General features: G+C 33.6%; 1 protein-coding gene across 1 annotated transcript; it reads right to left on the bottom strand.

The window, feature by feature from the left end:
* Window positions 1-1,788: 1,788 nt before the first annotated feature.
* LOC308645868 (CDP-diacylglycerol--inositol 3-phosphatidyltransferase-like) lies at window positions 1,789-2,974 on the bottom strand. The gene has a single exon (XM_081288292.1). It carries the CDS (start codon window positions 2,756-2,758, stop codon window positions 2,372-2,374), a length of 387 nt encoding a protein of 128 aa, XP_081144418.1. The 5' UTR covers window positions 2,759-2,974; the 3' UTR covers window positions 1,789-2,371.
* Between the last annotated feature and the right edge of the window lie 17,587 nt (window positions 2,975-20,561).

The following is a 20,561-nucleotide window of genomic DNA, read 5'->3' as shown; positions in this document are numbered from 1 at the left end:
GAAACCAAGAAATACTATTAAGAAGGAAGAATGCAAGACCTATAGAAATGTCAAATTTAATAAGAATGAATAATCTTCAGTGGGTATAAGGATTAAAATATATTGAATACCTACTATATTTCAGGAAACTCTCTAAATGCTTTATGTATATTTACTCAATATTTAATCCTCATAACTAATATCATTTTCCAGAGACAGAGGTAAGTAATATTAAAATTTTATGGACAAGGACAGAAGTAAACTTGTTCAAGATATTCAAAGAAAAAACATTATGCAAAATAAATTTGACAGTATACTTGAACATTAAAGTATTCATGAATTGGGAAGCACTAAAACCAGATGTTCAGAGTCCCCCTGAAACCTTCAGAGGCTGAAGGCAAAAGTAAGACAAAGAGAATAGATATTTTTTCATTGGTAAGAGTGCAAACACTACCTGGGTGCAGTGATGCACACCTGTAATCTCAGTGGCTGGGAAGGCTGAGGCAGGAGGATAGCAAGATTGAGACCAGCCTTAGCGACTTAGTGAGACCCTGTCTCAAAATACAAAATAAAAAGGGCTGGGGTTGTGAAAATATAGCTCAGTGGTAAAGCACCTCTGAGTTCACTCTCTGGTTAAAAAACTATATACTGAAAAAACTGGAGTTAGAGGTTAGATGGTGACTTCCAATTGGTAAAGTTTCTAGCCAGAAAAATTTCCATTTGGCAAAGTCTCTGCTTTTATTTTACATCTCCATTAGGTTTTAGTTTGCTCACATAGGAACTTAAAAATGCTGGTGGTCTCCTAATGATCTCCCAACTAAATATATATTGTTGTCAAGAGTATACAAGTTTTAAGTGATGCACTTGGATTCAAACTCAGGAATTGGGACTCAAGAGCCTTTGCTTCTAATAATGATGCTCAGAATTGATTTTTTTAAAGCAATTACTCAGGTGTAATGGAGGAAGTTTCTGTTCCCTCTGTCTGTGTAACTCTTCCCAATATCTCAATATGTCTGTTTCTCACACTTCCTTAAGATCTTCATATAATGTCATATTATCAAGAGGTCCTTTCCCTAAAACTGCACACAATCAACCTTTAACATAATTTTAGTTCTTAGAGCATGCTAATTCTAGAAAATTTTGTGTTTATGTGAAAATATCTGTATCTAGGAGCAGGTTCTTAATTTTCTTCACCATATGCTAAGCAGCGCCTAGTCCATTGTTGTGGGTTGATAAGCATTTACTGACCAAAGGAATGAATTGTAAGTTATTAAATAAGTGAATGAATGAAAGTACTTTTGAATGTGTAGCTGACACAAATCATGAGGGCTATGTGATTGTCTCTAAAGTCTAATCACCAAAAGGGAAGATGACTGTGGGAGGTGAGACAAGAGTTGGAATAGCCTAAAAGGAAAGAGGATTAAAGAATATTAAATAAAGGGAGACAGCAGTGGAAATTTTTTTTTAATCTTTTCTGGAATATTTATTAAGTAACTATTCATTTCAGATTAAGGTAAATATCCATCTAACCATAGAGAGAGGAACAGGAAGTCTGTGCACTCAGGGAGTTTACACTCTAGTGGGGGTAGAAATATCAAGAATGAGTCAAAGCAGACCATCAGGGACATAAAGGTGGCTTCAGAAGATGTGGCATGAGCGTGGGTGGTCGGAAGGACTTTTCTCTGTCATTCTGGAATGACAGAAAGGAGCCAGCCGCAAACCGGAGGAAAACATCCAGGTAGATCTTCCTTTTTTCCAATCTCCCCTTAATCCATGGCCTGATCCAAAAATGTCTAAAAGGAAACCAAGTCCAGAAGAGAGAAGCTGTTGCCTTTATTATCAAGGCTTTCAAGGTCAGGGTAGACCGGACAGAGGAAACTGCCATAGGAAGGATCTAGACGGCCCTTTCCTCCTGGGCACAGTGCCCCAGGCTTCCTGTGGCAGGGGGCAGAGATCTGACTCACCTGCCTTTTGGGAAACATGGCTCCTGCACCATCTCTCTCAAGTGTCCCTAAAACCTCAGGCCAAGCCAGAAGCCAGGGCTGAGCCAACCTCATGTGTGGCGATGCGTAATCCTCAAATAGGCTGCCTAACACAGGGGCCTCCTGAGCATCCTTTTTGATCTGTAGACCAGGTCTTTGGGGATCACAAGGGTGGGCCTAATCTTCAGGGTTACAGAGATTGTGACAACACCAAAGAGAGGCTGACCCCCATCCCAGCAGGTTGGAGAACACATTAGGAAGACATGAGAATGGGCCTCCTGGGAGGGGGAGGGAAGCCATGTGGCACAATAAGATGACCAATCAGGTGGGAGGTTCCAGGAGTTGTCAGGGTCACTTCTTCTTGGCACACTCTGCCGCATCCAGGGCAGCCATGTTGTGGGCAGCTGTGATCAGGTGGATGAACTGATGAGGGACTTGAGCAAGGCGATGGGGGCGGTGACCCAGAGACCCATTCGGAAGAGCCCCACAGAGCCAACTAACGGTCCCTCGGAGAAATTGAACAGGTAAAGGAGGCAGTAGAAGAGCTCATTTCCAGCACACAGGGTGAACAGAGCAGGCCTGGAGGTGTAGTAGATCCGAAGCTCTGGATTCCCAGACAGGTGGATCATCTTGTGACTCTCACTACCCCGGACCACAGAACTGTGGAGGTGCAGCCAGTGACTGGCCACATCCAAGCTCATGCTGAGCTGGAAGAGAAGGGTAGCTGGAGGGTACAGCAGGGCCGAGTTGACCAACAGACACATGGTAGAGCAGCGGTCGGTAAGCATGTCCAACATGGCCCCAAACCGGGTTCCTTGATTGAGGGCCCGAGCAGCATGTCCATCAAAAGCGTCCAGAAGTCCGCGATAAGGTTAGGCACGAAAAGGAAGATATTTTCGCTTGGCATCGCGGCGTTCCACTTGCCGCCCCGGACCAGCTCCGGAGGTGCCAACGCTGTCCCAGCCCCACCCGCGCGGCCTCACCCTCCGGCCTGGCACATCGGCCGCCTCTCCTGCGCCCTGGACCCCGCTGCCTGTGCCCGCCCCCAGATGTTAAAGCTCGCAACCGGCGGGAGCATGGGCCAACCAGATGTGCTCCGGGCGCCCCGGGCGCGAGCAACCCGCCCTTCTGATGGGCAGAGCCTCGCCTCCCAGCAGTGGAAATTAAAAGAGTATTGTTTCTTTAATTACTATGTGATTAGGATTTTTTTACATGGTTTATTAAAGTTCACTTGGTACAGGATAGGCAATAAGCAAATCTAGGAAAAAATAGATGGATTCTAAAAAGTTCAGAGTTTAGAACAGAGGAAGAATTCAAGAAACAACTCCCCCCTCCCCCCCCCCCTTGGACAATGGAGATTGAACACTGAGACACATCCCAAGCCCTATTTTGTATTTTATTTAGAGACAGGGTCTCACTGAGTTGCTTAGTTCCTCACCATTGCTGAGGCTGGCTTTGAACTCTCAATCCTCCTGTCTCAGCCTCCTGAGCTGCTGGGATTACAGGTGTGCACTATCACGCCCAATTAAAGAAAAAATCGTATAAAATAAAGAATATCAAGAACTAGAACAATAGAAAATTGTAGTCAAATTATGGAGTGTTAGAATTCTAAGGAAAAAGGAATAAACTGTGTCAAAACTCATTTAAATGTCTCCTTAGAACTTCCAAAATTTATATTAATAAACAGTTATATAAAACACTATCTTTTTAGGACCATAATAATAGCTAATTTTAATTATCTTCTCACTTTAACAATATATGCATATGTGTTGTAATTTAGACATTTTACAATTTAAACATTAGATTTTAATATCTCAGTAATTATTTTTAAAATTTTATTTATGGCTATCTATGTATTTAGTTGCACACCAATAGGTACAGGGCATTAGTTTTGAATTATTTTTTCCATAAATGATTTTTTTTGAAATATTTCTGTTCAGTATATGCCTTTCTAATCAATAGAAATACTCTATTAGCTAGCTAGTTTAAGCTCTGGCTTCTTTAATCCATTGTATCAATACCTACTTTTCTTCATGTGAATCTAAATAGGCCTTAAAAAAAAAGCACCAATAAGTGAAAAGAAAATGAAATAAAACATAAGAACAAAACAAACATTTTTAGTATCACTGTGAACTGTTCACTAAAACCCTGTAGATCAGCTCTGAGGCACACATATACATATGCCTATATACCCTCACACACACAGATACATGCATAATTTGAAAATAATTAACAATTGTATTTGATAGAAACACTTGGAGACAATACAATACAAAGAGCCCATTTAGTGGTCTTGGCAATGTTTAATTTTGATATTGGAAAAATACATATTTTTCAATGATAAATAAGAGGAGCAAAAATTATCTTGAATTCCTCAAATTTAGAGGGCCATTTAGAGGCAAATTTATAACATTAATAAACAGGAAAACCTATTAACATCTGATTTACTGGGGTGGTCAGAATTTATAGTATAGTTTATTGAAGTTCACTTAGCACATAAGGCATGCATACTGATTTCAATTCACTTATTCTCCCAGCTGAGTAGTAAAATTATTCTAAGTTGTATATTAGTAACAATAATAGAGTAAAAGCTAGAGGGGTTTCTGAAATATCTTAAAAATTTATTTCTATGTCTTCTGTAACAACCATTGAAGGCGTGACATTCTTAATGCGGCACTTAAAGACTTCAAGGATCATTTAAAATAAAATCTAAAACAATAAAACATTAACATCATTGTAGAGCAGAAAATCATGCTAAAAATATACATTCCTGTGTTTTCAGATATTTGTATAGGCCACTTTTATGAGCTATAACCATCCCTCTCTTGTCTCTAATGGGAATACTTTACTAAAATCATAAAGAATTGACAGTTAAAGTAGTAACTGTGATTTCGAATTTCAATCACAATTTAAATGTTTTAATTTAATAATTTTCAAGTTTATATTGGACTCGTACAAGAACTGTGATCAGAGTATTTTGCTCCATATTAAAAGAGGATTCACATGTTATTTATCCCACCTGCTTGGCCTTTGAGCTCTCCACAGTTCCACATAGATCTAGGGAAGCCCCTTAACAGATGGGGCAGTAGGTCATGAGAAGAAATATTATGTATTCCTTGAGTGTCATAGAAATATGTGGGAATATAGATAATTGACTCAGGTTATTTATGATACAGATTCTTAAACCATTACTTCTCCAAAAAAATACCCTGAAGTAATATGATTAAAGCATTTTGACCATCAAGATGGGTAAGTAATTACTGCTTTTATTTACCCAGTTAAATAATTTTTATTGGTATTGGTCATATCCAAGCACTGTGCTCAGGACTCTCACGACCATACCAAAAGACTGCTTTGTTTCCTGTATTCCTAGTGTAGAGAAATATTATATTCTAGTGTAGAGAATGGACAAATACAAACTGATTTGTGTTGTTTTTTATAAAGGAAGCAGATAGGGGATTAAGTAGGATTAAAGAGAATGCTTCATCAATTGCTATTCAGGACAGGGAAATGTTTTTTGAAGAGGAGATATTGGACTTTGTGTGAAGGATTTTGCCATTCAAATAACAGCAAAGGAGTAGTTAAAATAAAACAGGAACAACAAAGAAAAAGTTCTGAGGCAAAAATTGTTCCAGTTATGGGAAGCAAAAAAAAAATGTGACTGCAGTGTATTCAAAGCCATAATCAAGCACCAGTGTGCTGAAGAGTTGGAGAGGGAGGCAAGGTAACCTCAGGAAGACCCTGGAGACCAAGAGTTTTGATTTTTATAATAAATGTAGTGGGAAGCCACTGCAATGTCTTGACATATTAAGTGATGCAATTTTATTTAAGTTGTTTAGTCAATGGATTATAGGAAGTGGCAGTAGACTCAGGAAACCAGCTAAGATCTGGTTGCAATTTTTTTTAGTAGATTGATAATAGTATTCTGACCCAGTATTGTGGTCTAGTAAAGAGGGGGCAGAGTAAATATCCATATATTTTGAAGATAAAAACCATACAAGGTATTGATACATTTATTGAGGGAGATGAATGAAAAGGAATGAATCACATGTAATTCCTTGTCATTGGTTCAAGCAAGTTGATGGGGTATGACAGCATTCCTTATTTAGATGGTAATGATTGAAGAGGGGCAAAGTACTTGGTAGCCTCATAAAAATTGTAGGAACTCTTTCTTCAATCTCCAAACTTTGTTTGAATTGCTAGAATGGCACAGTGATTAAATGGTAGTACTGGGAATCAGGAGAAAAATCAACCAACAAAAAAAGCCTGATAATCACTAACTTAGTGACCTTCAACAATTGACTGCATCACTCCAAACCTCAATTTCTTCATCTTACATAGGGATTGTAATCAAAAGCTAATATCCTGAAATTTTTTTAACAAAGCTTCCTGATACAAAATTTGATTTCAATAAACCTTTTTATGATCAAAGACAAAGCATGGTGTCTGGATTACAACTCTATTTTTTTTTTTTTTTTTTTTTTTTTTGCTGCTCCTTGCTTGCAGTCATTAGCTGATTTGTAGGTACTGTGGTATTTGCAATTTATTTCTATAGCAGGTCTGGAATTCTGTACATGTCTGTTCAGAAAGTTTGAAAGCTGCTTCTGGCAAGCCCATAGGGGAGAAACAGAATGTTTATCTGTCCAAGTGTCAGGACAAATTTATCTCAATGAAATGCCAGTGAAGTATTAATAGCCAGATAAATATCAGTGATCTTGACCTTGTATTTTCCTAATCCCTATCCCATTTTGAGATTTGCTCTAGTTTGTAAAAGCAACAAATTGCCTTTTCGTTTTTTAAACAAGTATGAAAATATATTTTATTTATTAAAAATTTTATAAGGGTTGGCAACGTTTGTATTTTCATTTAGAAAAATTGATTCCTTTTCATATTTAATCAGATGAGTTTGGACAGATGAATACAGCTGTGTAAGTACCATGACAATCAAAATACAGAACTATTCACTCCTAAAATTCTTCATACTACCTCTTCACATCACTAAATCCTGGCAACAAGTGCTTTAGGTTTTATTTCTAAAATTTTGCCTTTTTCAGAATTTTCATTAAAATAGAATCCTTCAGTCTTTTATGATTCTGATTCTTCCATGCTATTGTGTGTTCAGTAATGACTTTTATTGCTGACCAGAATTCCACTGTCTCCATGTGTCAGTCACCAGTTAAAGAATATTTGGATTGTTTCCACATTTGGTGTTTATGAATAAAACTTATATAAATATAACTCCTAATTTCTCCTGGGTAATATCTAGAACTGCATTGCTGGATAATACAACAAGTATATATTTAACTCTGTAAAAACACTGCCCAATTGTTTTCAAAAATGGCTGTACCATTTTGCATTTTTACCAACAATGTAGGACAATTGCAGTTCATCCACACTCTCACTGCATTTTTTTTTTTAGCTAGCCAAATAAGTATACTTTAAATTTGCATTTCAATAGACTATTGCCTGCCATTTCCCAGGATACTATTATCAGTCCCCTGAAAAACTGAAGCCCAGATCTTATCTGGTCTTCTGAATCCATGCCATCTTACTTGGTAGTGTTTTGTCAATAACTCCTACTTTCAATGAAGTTTTTATTTTTTATTTTCTTTTTTCTACTTGGATTAGAGTTCTTTATATTTTCTTTTTGGATGTGTGATTTACAAATATTTTTGCCAGTTTATGGATGGTCTTTTTATTTTGTTATGTTTTTCACATAAAGTAAATTTATTTTGATGTAGTCCAGTTTATTACTTCTTTTGTTAAATGGGCTGTGCATTTAGTGTTGAACCTAAAAATTCTTAGCTTTTTCCCTCGAGTTTTCTCCTAAATGCTTAATACATGTAGGTTTAATATTTAAATAAATAATACCTTTTTTTTTTGCATATAGATGTCTAGTTGTTCCAGCATGTTTTGTTGAAAAGAATATCATTCATTGATAGATTTGCCTTTGTGCTTCTGTCAAAAAAACAAGTGACTAAATCTGCATGGCCTCTTTGTTCTAGTGATCTATAATGATTTTTGGTTTTTTGCATATCACATTGTCTTCACTACTGAGTTTTCAAAAAATTCTTTTTGATTGTACCATATTAATTAAATATATTGTTGGGTTTTATTGTAGCATATTTGTGCACACATAAAAACGTAATTAGATATTTTTTACTCTCTGATAGCTTACCAGGCTTTCCTTCTCTCTCTCCCAATCCTCTTCCTGTACTCTACTGGTCTTAATTTTAATTTCATTGCTGTTTTGTTCTAGCTTCAATATGCAATAGCAAGCTTAATTGTTTTCTCTCTGCATCTAACTTATTTTGCTCAAAATTTTGGCATCAGCTCCATGCATTTTCCTGAAAATATCACAATTTTCATTTTTCTTTATGACTAATAAAAGAGTCCATTGCTAGATATGCCACATTTTCTTCATCCATTCATTTATTGATGGACACCTAGGATGATTCCATCCTTGGTTATTGTGAATCATGTTGTAATTAATAAATATGAATATGCATGTATTTTTCAAATATGCTGAATTTGATTATTTTGATAAATACTAAAGAGAGGTATAGCTGGACAATATGGTAATTCTATTTTTAGTTTTTTTGAAGAACTTCCTTATTGATTTCCATATGACTGTAATAATTTACATTCCCACCAACAGTGTATAAAGCTCTTTTCTCCTGCATACTCTTCAGCATTTATTGTTATTTGTATTTTATATATATATATATAAAATATATATATATATATTTTATATATATATATATATATTATATATATATATATATAAAATACATATATATATATAATATATATATATGTATTTTATATATACATATATATAAAATATATATATTTTATATATATATATATAAAATATATATATATATATATATATATATATATATAAAATATCACTCTCCCTCTTTCTTCCTTTCCTTCTCTTTTTCCTCCTCTTCCTCCTCTTCCTTTTTATAAATGTAAGCACTAATAGCTATAATCTTCCTTCCTAGCACTGATATTCCTGCATATCAGAGATTCTTATATGTTTGCATCTTCATTTGATTCTAGGTATTTTTAAAATGACCACCTTTTAATGCTCTTTTTAGTTATACATGACAGTAGAATGTATTTTGGCATATTATACAGACACAGAGTATAACTTCCCATTCTTGTGGTACTACATGATGTGGAGTTACACTGGTTGTATATTCATATATGAACATATTAAAATTATGTCAGATTTATTCTGTCTTTCCCATTCCTATACCCCCTCCTTTCCCTTCATTCCCCTTTATCTAATACAATGAACTTCTATTATTTCCTCCCCCGACTCTTATTGTGTCTTAGCACCTGAATATCAGAGAGGAGTTCAGCCTTTGGTTTTTTGGCATTGGCTTCTTTCACTTAGCATAATCTCCAGACCCATCCACTTACCAGCAAATGTCATCACTTCATTCTTCTTTATCACTGAGTAATATTCCATTGTGTATATATATACCACATTTTCATTATCCATACATCTATTGAAGGACACCTAGGTTGGTTCCATAGCTTAACTATTGTGAATTGAGCTGCTGTAACATTGGTGATCTTAAATCCTTTGGGTATAAGTGAGGAGGGGGATAAGTGGTCAAATAGTGGTTCCACTCCCAAGTTTTCTAAGAAATCTTTATACTTCTTTCCATAATGGTTGCACCAATATGGAGTCCCACCAGCAATGTATGAATGTACATTTTTTTCCCCTCATCCTTACCAACATTTATTGTTACTTGAATTCTTGATAATTGTCATTCTAACTGGAGTAAGGTAAAAATCTCACTGTAGTTTTAATGTGCATTTCTCTAATTGCTAAAGATGTTGAACATTTCTTCATGTATTTTCTGATCATTCATATTTCTTCTTTTCTGAAGTGCCTATTCAGTTAATTTGCCCATGTATTGACTGGGTTATTCTTTTTTTATTTTTTTTGGTGTTGAGTTTTTTGAGTTCTTTATATATCCTGGAAATTAATGCTTAATCTGAGGTGCAGGTGGCAAAGATTTTTCTCCCATTGTGTAGGCTCTGTCTTCACATTCTTAATTGTTTCCTTTCCTGTGAAGAACCTAGTTAGATTGATACTATCCTATTTATTGATTCTTTATTTTACTTCTTACAATTCAGGAGTCTTGTTGAGAAAGATAATTCCAAATCCAACATGATGGAGAGTTGGGCCTATATTTTCTTCTAGTAGTTGCACAAACTCTGGTGTAATGTCTAGAGATCCACTTTGAGTTGGGGTTTTTGCAGGGTGAGAAATAGGGGGAATTTTCATTTTGCTATATAAATGTCCAGTTTTCCCATCACCCTTTGTTAAAGAGGCCAATGTATGTTTATAGCATCTTTGTCTACTATGAGATAACTGTTTTTATGTGGGTTTGTCACTGTTCCTTCTATTCTATTTTATTGGTCTTCATGTCTGCTTTTATGCCAATGTCATGCTCTTTTTGTTACTATAGCTCTGTATTATAATTTAAGATCTGGTTTGTGATGCTTGCTGCTTCTCTTTTCCAGCTAAGAATTACTTTTGCTATTCTGGGTCTCTTATATTTTCACACGAGTTTCATGAATTCTTTTTCTATTTTTATGAAGAATGTTATTGGAATTTTAATTGGAACTGCATTAAATGTGTATAGCACTTTTGGTAGTAGGGCCATATTGATAATGTTGATTGTTGCCTATCCAGGAACATGGGAGATCTTTCCATTTTCTGAGGCCTTCTTCAGTTTCTTTCTTTAGTGTTCTATAGTTTTCACTGCAGAGGTCTTTCACCTCTTTTGATAGTTTGATTCCCAAATATTGTATTTTTTTTCGAGGCTATTGTGATTAGAATTGGTTTCCAAATTTCACTTTCAGTTGATTTATCACTGATATATATGTATGCCATTGATTTATTCATATTAATTTTATATCCTACTACTTTGCTGAATTCATTTATTAGTTCTAGAAGTTTCCTGGTGGAGTTTTTTGGGTCTTCTAAATATAGGATTATGTTGTTGGCAAACAATAATAGTTTGAGCTCTTCTTTTCCTATTCCTGTCACTTTAATTTTTTTCTTTTGTCTTATTGCTCTGGCTAGGACTTTGAGGAATATATTTAACAGGAGCCGTGAAAGAGGGCATTCATGCCTTGTTCCAGTTTTTAGAGGGAATGCTTTGAGTTTCTCTTCATTTAGAATAATGTTGGCCTTGGGTTTAGCATATATAGCTTTTACAATGCTGAGGTATGCTCGTACTACCCCTAGTTTTTCATGTGTTTTGAGCATTAATGGCTGCTAAATTTTGTCAATTGCTTTATCTGCATGTATTGGATAATCACATAATTCTTGTCATTAAGTCTATGTAAATCTAATCAATTACATTTATTGATTTCCATACATTGAACCAACCTTTCATCCCTGAGATGAACCCCAACTTGATCATGGAGCACTCTCTTTAGAATATATTTTTGTAAGCAATTTGCCAACATTATTTTGAGAATTTTTACATCAATGTTCATAAGATATATTAGTCTGAAGTTTTCTTTTCTTGATAAATCTTTGTCTGGTGTTGGTATCAGGGTGACAATAGTTCATAGAATGAGTTAAAAGGGTTTCCTCCTTTTCTATTTCATGAATTTCATTTATTTTCAATTTCTTCTTCATGAAATATTTTATTGAGTATGTTTTGTTATGCAGGCTTTCTAGTTTTGAATTCTTTTAACTTTCTTCTATAGTGGAAGGTTTTTCTGAAGGTTAATTTTGCTTGGCATAGTATTTTTGGCAGGCATACATTTTCTTTAAGAGCTTGGTGTCTATTATTCCCTTAGATTTGAGGGTCTGGGTTGAGATATCAGCTGACATCTGGATTAATTTCCTCTAAATGTGACCTGTTATTTTTCTCTGGCAGCCTTCAATATTCTATCCTTATTTTGTATATTAGGCATTTTTATAATAATGTTCCTTGGTGTGGGTATGTTGCAATTTTGTATATTTGAGATCCTGTAAGCCTCCTGTATCTGATTTTTCCATTTCATTCTTTAGATTTGAGAAATTTTCTGATATTGTTTAATTTAAAAGATTGTCCATTCCTTGGCTTATATCTCTTACCTTTCATCTATCCCAATAAATCTTATCTCTGATCTTTATATTTTATACCATATTTTTTGAAAGTCGGTCAAAGTCTCTTAACACACCTTTTCCATGGTCAACTTTATTTTCAAAATTATATGTTTTATCTTAATTGCCTGAAACTCTGTCCTCCAAATCATCAGGTCTGTTAGTGATTCTTTCCATCTAATTTTTATTTGGTTTATTTATTTATTTACTTCAAACATTTCTGCTTGACATTTTTTGAAATCTCTATCTCTTTATTGAAGTGATCTTCCATGTCTTGTATTTTCTCTCTGTTTTTGTGCCTTACATCATCCTTACCTCATAGATCAGTTTAACTGTGACCATTCTAAACTTCTTCTCTGACGTTTCTTCCACAGTAGTGTCAATGGATACTGTTAATGAAGTACCTTGGCTTGTTTGGGGTAATTGGTTCATTTGCTTTTTTATGTTACTTGTGTATCCACCCATCTAACAGTACATATTTGGGGCACTAGAGTTCCTATCCTGCGTACTTATATTATCCCTGAAGGTTTCCAGTACCTAATTGTCTATGGGGCAATAAATACTAACAATTAATACAAACAATATAGCATTAACTCAAATAGTTCCTGCTATGATATCTACAATGTTGCCATAATAAACAGAAATGATATGATCAGGGTTTTTTTCCTAAAGTAAAAACAGTAATTTTTCAAAAGGGTTTACAATTTCAAATAGTGGACAGGGAAAGAATAGAAGTGATGTAGGAAGTGATGATTACAAGGGAGGAGGAATGAAGATAGAAGTAAAGAATTAAAGGAAATGTGAAGAAGAGAACAACAGAGATTAGCTCTTAGGAGAAGAATAAAGAGAAAGATATCAAGGGAAACAGATAAGTGAGAGAAAGTATATATATATATATATATATATATATATATATATATATAAAATCAAACAGCCTATCCCTCAAAATTTGATCCATGAAAATAACTGGCTTCATATATGATAGAAATGAGAAAAAAAATATGAATATGTATAAATGTCCATCATACATTAAGTTCACAATTAAACAGAGAAAGGAAAAAAAAATAAAATAAAATAAAAACTCAATGAAAGTTAAAGAATTGTTTCTGTTGGAGTTCAATATATTCTCAGCTTCCCTTCTCAGCAGGGTCAGGTGTCTTGGAAAACCGAGTGGTCCTATAATAGTTATTTGAATTCTGTGGGTTAAGAACCAGGACCATTATTAAAATAGTGCTAAATGTATATATTTTCTTGAGGCATTAGGGAAATAGAATCTAAGACCTTGTACATTCTAGGCAAGTCCTCTACCACTGAATTATACCAGCAACCCTTGAATAACATATTATATGAAAAACTTATATTTATCATCTGAATCTCTGATAAAATTTTATCTTCATTTTATGTAGCCCTCTGAAAATTGATTACATAGAATCAAATATTAAGTATTCTAATACCAATGCAAGATCACACCAATAAATGGGGAAATTTTCAGAGCATACAGGATTAATTTATTTCTTTACATCTGTTTAAAATTATTATATACCACATGAATATATTACTAATCCTAAAGAATAGAGTGGACTGATTATAATAACATTGTGTATAAATATATCTAATCATTCTGAATGAGGTAATTTTTTAAACATTTAGTGTTGCTATGGCATATATTTCTGATATTATTGAAAAGAAAACAAATCAATATTAAAACACATTTTGCTTGACTTTGTAATAAGAAGTATTCAATCATGATTACAGAGTAAGTAGAGCAATAATCAGAGGTAAATTTTAGCAAAAACTGCATTAACTGCAATAAAAGCAGTCCAATAAATTTTTTCATCATATAACTTTAAAAATTAGAGAATAAAAAAACAAATTAATGTATTAATAAAATTAAAGCAATAGTTAATGTGAAACATTCAAGCAGTTAAATAGAAATGATTAAAATGGCCATCTTTCTCATTTCAAATATAAAAGGATAAAGTAGAATCTTCTAACTCATCTAAAGTAGCAAAAAGATAAATACCCGAACACATAATTAGCTATAAGAAAGGGAGCATAACCATAGGCATAGAAAAAAGCTAAAATCATATTTGATGGGAAACAGAAAACAGTATTGGCGTTCTTAAATCTAGTCTTTGGTTTTCTTATTGTTGTTTGAGAGGGAATTACATGCTAGAAAACAAAAATTCAACAAAGAAATCATTTATGAGATTTTCATTATGAGATTTTCCCACAAACCTAGTCTTTCAATAAACTAAGTGAACTAATAATAGTTATTTGAATTCTGTTGGTGAAGAAGCAGGGCCATTATTAAAATAGTCTTAAATTCATAAAGTTATAATAAAAGTAAACAAACTAAATATGAAAATACTTGAATGTTTGTGTGATGGAAAAGACATTAATGATTGTTTTTAGTTATTATATTAGTTATAATTACTAACAAGTTTCTTGTGTGTTTGCTGGATGTTGATGGCAAGATGAATAGCACTTAAGGGTAATTTAGTAAGATAATTCTGATACTTTCCTAACTTTAAGTCAAAAGGAAACTAATCCATGAGTTTCCCTTAGTACTCAAAGTATGTACAGAATAGAACTTCAGTGTTCTTTTTGTTATGTGTAAAAAAAAAATAGCTACACGCTTTGCAAATAAAGCATAAAGATATCATTCAAATATTAGTTCAAAAACAGAAGTGAGTTTCATTTTCAACAGTGAAAAATTAGTCATCTTATTAAAATCAGAAACAAAAAAAAAATTATCTTAATTACCACATCTATTGAACAGTGTTGCATCCAATGTTTTAGTTATTTTAATTTTTATGAGAAGCAAAGAACCCATCTAAGAATGGGAAGAAACAAGATAATTATTATTTTTTTTTTGTATACTGTGTAATTGGTTGCTAAGGAAACTTAAGGAATTAAATATATTATTAGAATAAGAGTTCAGGAAAGTTGGCTAGTGGTAAAATACATATGTTTTTTATATTTCAAAGATAACCTCTTTGTAAATGAAACTTTTAAAGTAGATCTTTTTCATAATGGTAATAATAATTAAAAATATCCAGGAATCAAAGTATATAAAAGAAGAAACCTAAGTGGCTAAGTGTAAAAGAATTTGACATTACACAGACATGTATTTGAAACTCACATATACCAGTATTAATCTTTTGGAGACAGATATTCTGATGTACACCTCAGGTAAATGATTTGATTTTCTCTACAACTCTGAGTTAGGCAATATAATGCCTGTTTAGCAAATGAGATAATTGAAGAACAGATAAATTAAAAATATTTTCCCTAAAATCATAGCTAATAATTTGTGGGGCCTGACCACAAACAAATATTATGGTTACAAGAGCCCAGTCTTTTAGAAACTTCAGGTGTTTACTATCATCAATTTCCTCATATTAAATGGGAATAATTATAGCATTGTTAACATGGATTATAAATAGCACCTTTAATATACTGTTTTATATCATATATATTAAGTATAACTCCAATTTTATTGAACTATATATAAAACATATTTTGCTGATTTATTGTGTAATAGCTTTTTATTTTAATTAGGAAATAAAAGTTGTGTATGTTTATTTTGTACAATGTAATGTTTTGAAATATGTATACATTGTAGAACGGCTCAAATTAGCTTATTAAATGAACACATGTGGAAGTTCTTAATTATCTCCCAAATTAAGGTAAAAAGATTGTGCAATTTAAATTTTAAAAAAAATATATATTTAATGTTCATTTGCAAGTACAAAATGCCTTTTGCTTCTCATGGTGAGAGTACTTAGTAACAGAGTAGACATTTTAATATAAAGAAACATAAAACGGATGAAATCTGTGAGATCACAGTTTTTAGACTGTGAACAACAAGCAGCCCATGATTGTAAATTATGAGAAAGGTGAACTTTAAGTCCTGCAGTGACCACAGCTCTTTGCCAGAAGATAACATGCTGAGGATGGAGCAGCAGAAGGATTTCAAGAAGATCACAGCCACTCCACAGACTTGAGTATGTGGACCTCGGCAGCCTGCTGGAATTCAAGAGATGAGCCAGAGTAGAAAAGGAAGCTGTGCTTATGCTGGGGGAGAGGGGTAGAATAAGAAATCTCTGTGGAGCTTTTTTGTAAGAACTTGGCTAAGGGATGTGCTGCATTATATGCTTAGGGCAAGACTATATGCTACCTTGCACAGTGTGATTGCCCTAGAGTGAAAGTTGAACTGAACTTCTAGTAGGGCAGATACATGGATTTCTGGCCCAGTGGGGTAAGGACATTTAGGGATTTATAATTTCCAAACTTTCCCATCCAATGTCTGCATTTTTGAACTTAGTATGACAGAATTCTGACCTAACAGAATCCTTCTTAACAAGACCATGACTAATAAAGTAGACTGATTGAGGGGCTTCTATATTTAATTTTCATTGCAGTTTCATCACCCTTATAATCAGATCCAGGTTCTGATTGTCAGATAGCATCTTATTGTACAATCTTATGTAGGACAGATTTTTAATGTACTTTTATTTTTACCACTGCTAAACTATTACCTGTTAACTTAGGAGTTTAGTACATTAACATATTGTTACATAAGCATTATATGTAATGTATTTTATGTTGTTTATGTTTTCAATTTATTTTCTATCTTCTTTTGAATTGAATAGAATTTTTTTAAATTAATTCTTCTCTTTCCTTATCCTCTCCTCTTTTTATGTAGTATTTTGTCCATTTTTATGCCAATCTTGGTTTAATCTTATTCTACCTTACTGTAATTGTTGTTATTATCACATATTTGTCAGTTCCTTATTTTCAGCTACATGATAACAATATCTTTGTTCATAATTGCTTTTTATATTTATGCCCTTCTTTCTTGTTTCAACACTGTTGTTCCCAAAGTAGGTCTTTCACAAGTTCCTTACCAGGGTAGAACTGCTAATAGACTCCTTCAATTTTTATCTTTCTAAAATAACTTTGATTTTGTTTTCTTAAGTATCTGATTGCACATAAGATTCTAGGGTTGAAGTTATTTAATCCCTGAATTTCTAAAATATTTTTCAACTATCTTGGTTTATACTTTGTGTGCTCAGAAATTTTTTCCATGTCATCTTTTAATGTTTTCTCTTTTCTGTTATTGTTTAATAGCGATAATGACTTGTTTCTTTGTAGAGATTTTATTTAAGTGTGGTGGCCCATACCTGTAATCCCAGCAGCTGGGAAGATGAGGCAGGAGGATTGCAAGTTCAAAGCCAGCCTCAGCAACTTAAGGAGGCCTTAAGCAACTTAGTAAGACCCTGTCTCAAAATAAAAATAAATAAATAAACAAATAAAAGGGCTAGGGATGTAGCTTAGTGGTTAAGTAACCCTAGATGCAATTTCCAGTACCAAAAAAGAAAATTGCATATATTTACTGTGTATAATGATGGCTTGAAAAACATGTACTTTCTAGAAGAGTGAGATTGAGCTAATTAATATGTGCATTACTTCACACACTGCTCTTTGCTTTATTGCAATGAGAACATGTAAAACATAATCTGTAATTTTTAGGAACACAATATTGTTCTTGAAAATATTATTATTGATATCTCATTGAAATTTTTTTATCCTTTAACCAAAATCACCCTGATACCATTTCCTAGGCCTTGGAAACCACCATTCTACCTTTTGCTTCTGTGAGTTCAGTTTTTTTAAAGAGTTCAATGTAAGTCAGATCATGTGGTATTTGTATTTCTGTAGCAGCCTTATTTTATTTAGTATAATCTCCAGGCTCATCTATGTTTTCCTTCTTTTTAAGGCAGAATTTTTTTCAATTGTGTTTACATGCCCCATTTTTGTTATTCATCTTTGATGGATATTTAGGTCGAGTCTGTGTCTTGGCTTTGTGCATAAATTCTGTATGATCACTGGATTGCAGGAATATCTTTGCCATACTGATTTTATATCATTTGAGTATAGACCCAGTAGTAGAATTGCTCAATCCTATGGAAGTTCTATTTTTAAACTTTCGAGGAACCTCCATACTATTTTCTGTAATGGCTATACTAATTTACTTTCTCACTAACAGTGTGAAAGGCTCCTTTCCCCCTACATTCTCAATAGAACTTGTTATCTTTTGTCTTCTTCAAAATAATCATTCAGACAGGTGTGAAGTTTTATCTCATTGTGATTTTAATTTGTATTTTCCCCAGTGACTAGTAATGTTGAACATTTTTCATACACATGTCGGTCATTTGTTTTTCTTTCTTTTTTTTTTTTTAAATCTACATAGGTCCCCTGCCCATTTTTTAAATTAGGTTTTTGTTTTCTTGTTATTGAGTTCCTTATATATTTTACATATTAACTTTTTATCTGGATGTGATTTGAAAAGCTTTCTTCCTACTCCATAGGTTTTCCCTTTACTCTATTGATTATTTTCATTGCCAAGCAGATGCTTTTCAGTTTGATTTAGTTTCATTTGTCTATTTTTTGTTTTGCTTGCCTGTGCTTTTTGGGGTCATCTCCACTGAAAGATCATTGCTCAGACCAATGTTGTGGACATGTTCCCCCCATGTATTTTTTTTTTTTTTTTGCTAGTAGTTTTGTAATTTCAGGTCTTATTTTTAAGTTCTTTATCTATTTTGACTTGATTTTTGTATAGGAACAAGTAGGGTTTAATTTATACATCAGCATGTTTAATTTTTCTAATATCATCTATTGAAAAGACTGCCTTTTCATATTATGTGTTATTTCCACCTTTTCCTTAAAGCAATTATTGTAAATGTGCAGATTTATTTCTAATTCTAAGTCCTCTATTCGATTCCATTAGGCTATGCGTCTATTATTATGTCAGTACCATGTTGTTTTTGTTACTATTGCTTTGTAGTATATTTTGAAGTCAGTGTGATGCCAGCAGCTTTGTTCTTTTGCTAAATATTGCTTAAACTCTCCAGGGTTTTTGTTGTTGTTTTGTTTGTTTGCTTTGCCTTTTTTTTTTTTTTTTTGGTTCTGTATAGATTTTAGGATTGATTTTTCTATTTCTGTGAAAATCTTACTAGGATTTTGATATGGATTACATTGATTATAAAGATCATTTTGTGTAATATGGACATTGTAACTATTTATTCTTCCAATATCTGAACATGAAATATCTCTATTTTCATATACATATTCTTAAATTTATTTCACCAATTTTTATTGTTTTGGGTGTATATTCTTCCAACTCTTTGGCTAAATTATTACTAAGTATTTTTTTGTAGCTACTATAAGTGGAGTTGTTTTATTGGTTTCATTTTTTGCATAATTCATTATTAGTATATAGCTAATAATCTAAATTCTACACCTCTTCTCCTTATTGAATACACATTATTCAAATATTTATTCTTTTAATGTTTTAATTCTTTCCACTTTCTTTATTCATTTCCATGTATTTTTCTTTTTACTCTAAGTATTTTTAAATAATTACTTTTTAAGTTCTCAATTCTTTCTTGGTTAATTTTTTCATTGATGATATTATATTTTTTATTTAATTTTTTAGCCCCAGATTTTTTAAAAAATTCTGTGTTAAATTTCTCATTTTTGTCACTTATTTTGCTGTTCCATTGAATTTTTTCTGTATGTTTTCTTAAAGTTTGCCGAACTTCTTTAAAAAAATTATTTTGAATTATTGTCAGGCAGTTCATAAATCTCTATTTCTTTGGAGTTAGTTGCAGGTTGTTTGCATTTTTCCTTTGGAAGTATCATGTTTTCTTACTTGTTTTGATTCTCATGAATGTATATTGGTGTCTGAACACTGGAAGAAATAGGGACTGAAATTTGAGTCTTTGAAGACTGGCTTTTTCTTTTTCCTTCATCAGTCAGACCATCCAGAGATTTTGGCAGCCTGTCTTGATCCATGGACTCACTTACTGCTAGTGTTCTTAGGCAGCCTGGCCTCGTGCCTGTGTCTAAAGAATTGAGACTGGAGCCTGGATACACCAGGGTGGACCTATTTATTGGGTCTGCAAGGCTGGGGAAATTTGGAGCCTGAATTCATAGAGGTGGGCCTGGTAGGGGGCCAACCTGAAAGCTAGGCCTATAGAGGCTGACCTTGGGAATGAGGAGGTCCTTGAGTCTGAACTGACAGGGAACAGCCAGGAGGTAGAATGGGCCCTGAGTTTGAGTCCACTGTGATGATTTAGAATTTAAGACCAGGATAATTGCCTCCAGTCTGTGATTCTAGGGATTGTCCTGAAACCTCCATCTGTAGGGTCCACCCTGGCATCGGAGTTCACTGGCCTCTGGGTGTCCTATAGCATATTATGTTTACTGAGATGTATGGTCAAAATGACTCCCCTGGAAGTGAAGTTTCAAGCACTAACATGGTACCATGTAAGCCTGGAAGCTGGGTCTATAGGTGATAGCCTGCTGTCTGAAGCTAAGGGTGCTAATGTGGAGTGGGGTGGGCCTAAAGCCTAGAGCTATGGTGTTTTGCTTTGCTTTGGTCTGGTCTGAAATCTGGA

Source organism: Spermophilus citellus (assembly GCF_964194105.1).
Source record: "Spermophilus citellus genome assembly, chromosome: 3".
NCBI classification, from domain to species: domain Eukaryota; kingdom Metazoa; phylum Chordata; class Mammalia; order Rodentia; family Sciuridae; genus Spermophilus; species Spermophilus citellus.
Note: the sequence above shows the minus strand (reverse complement) of the source record. Positions and strands in the feature narration are given on the sequence as shown.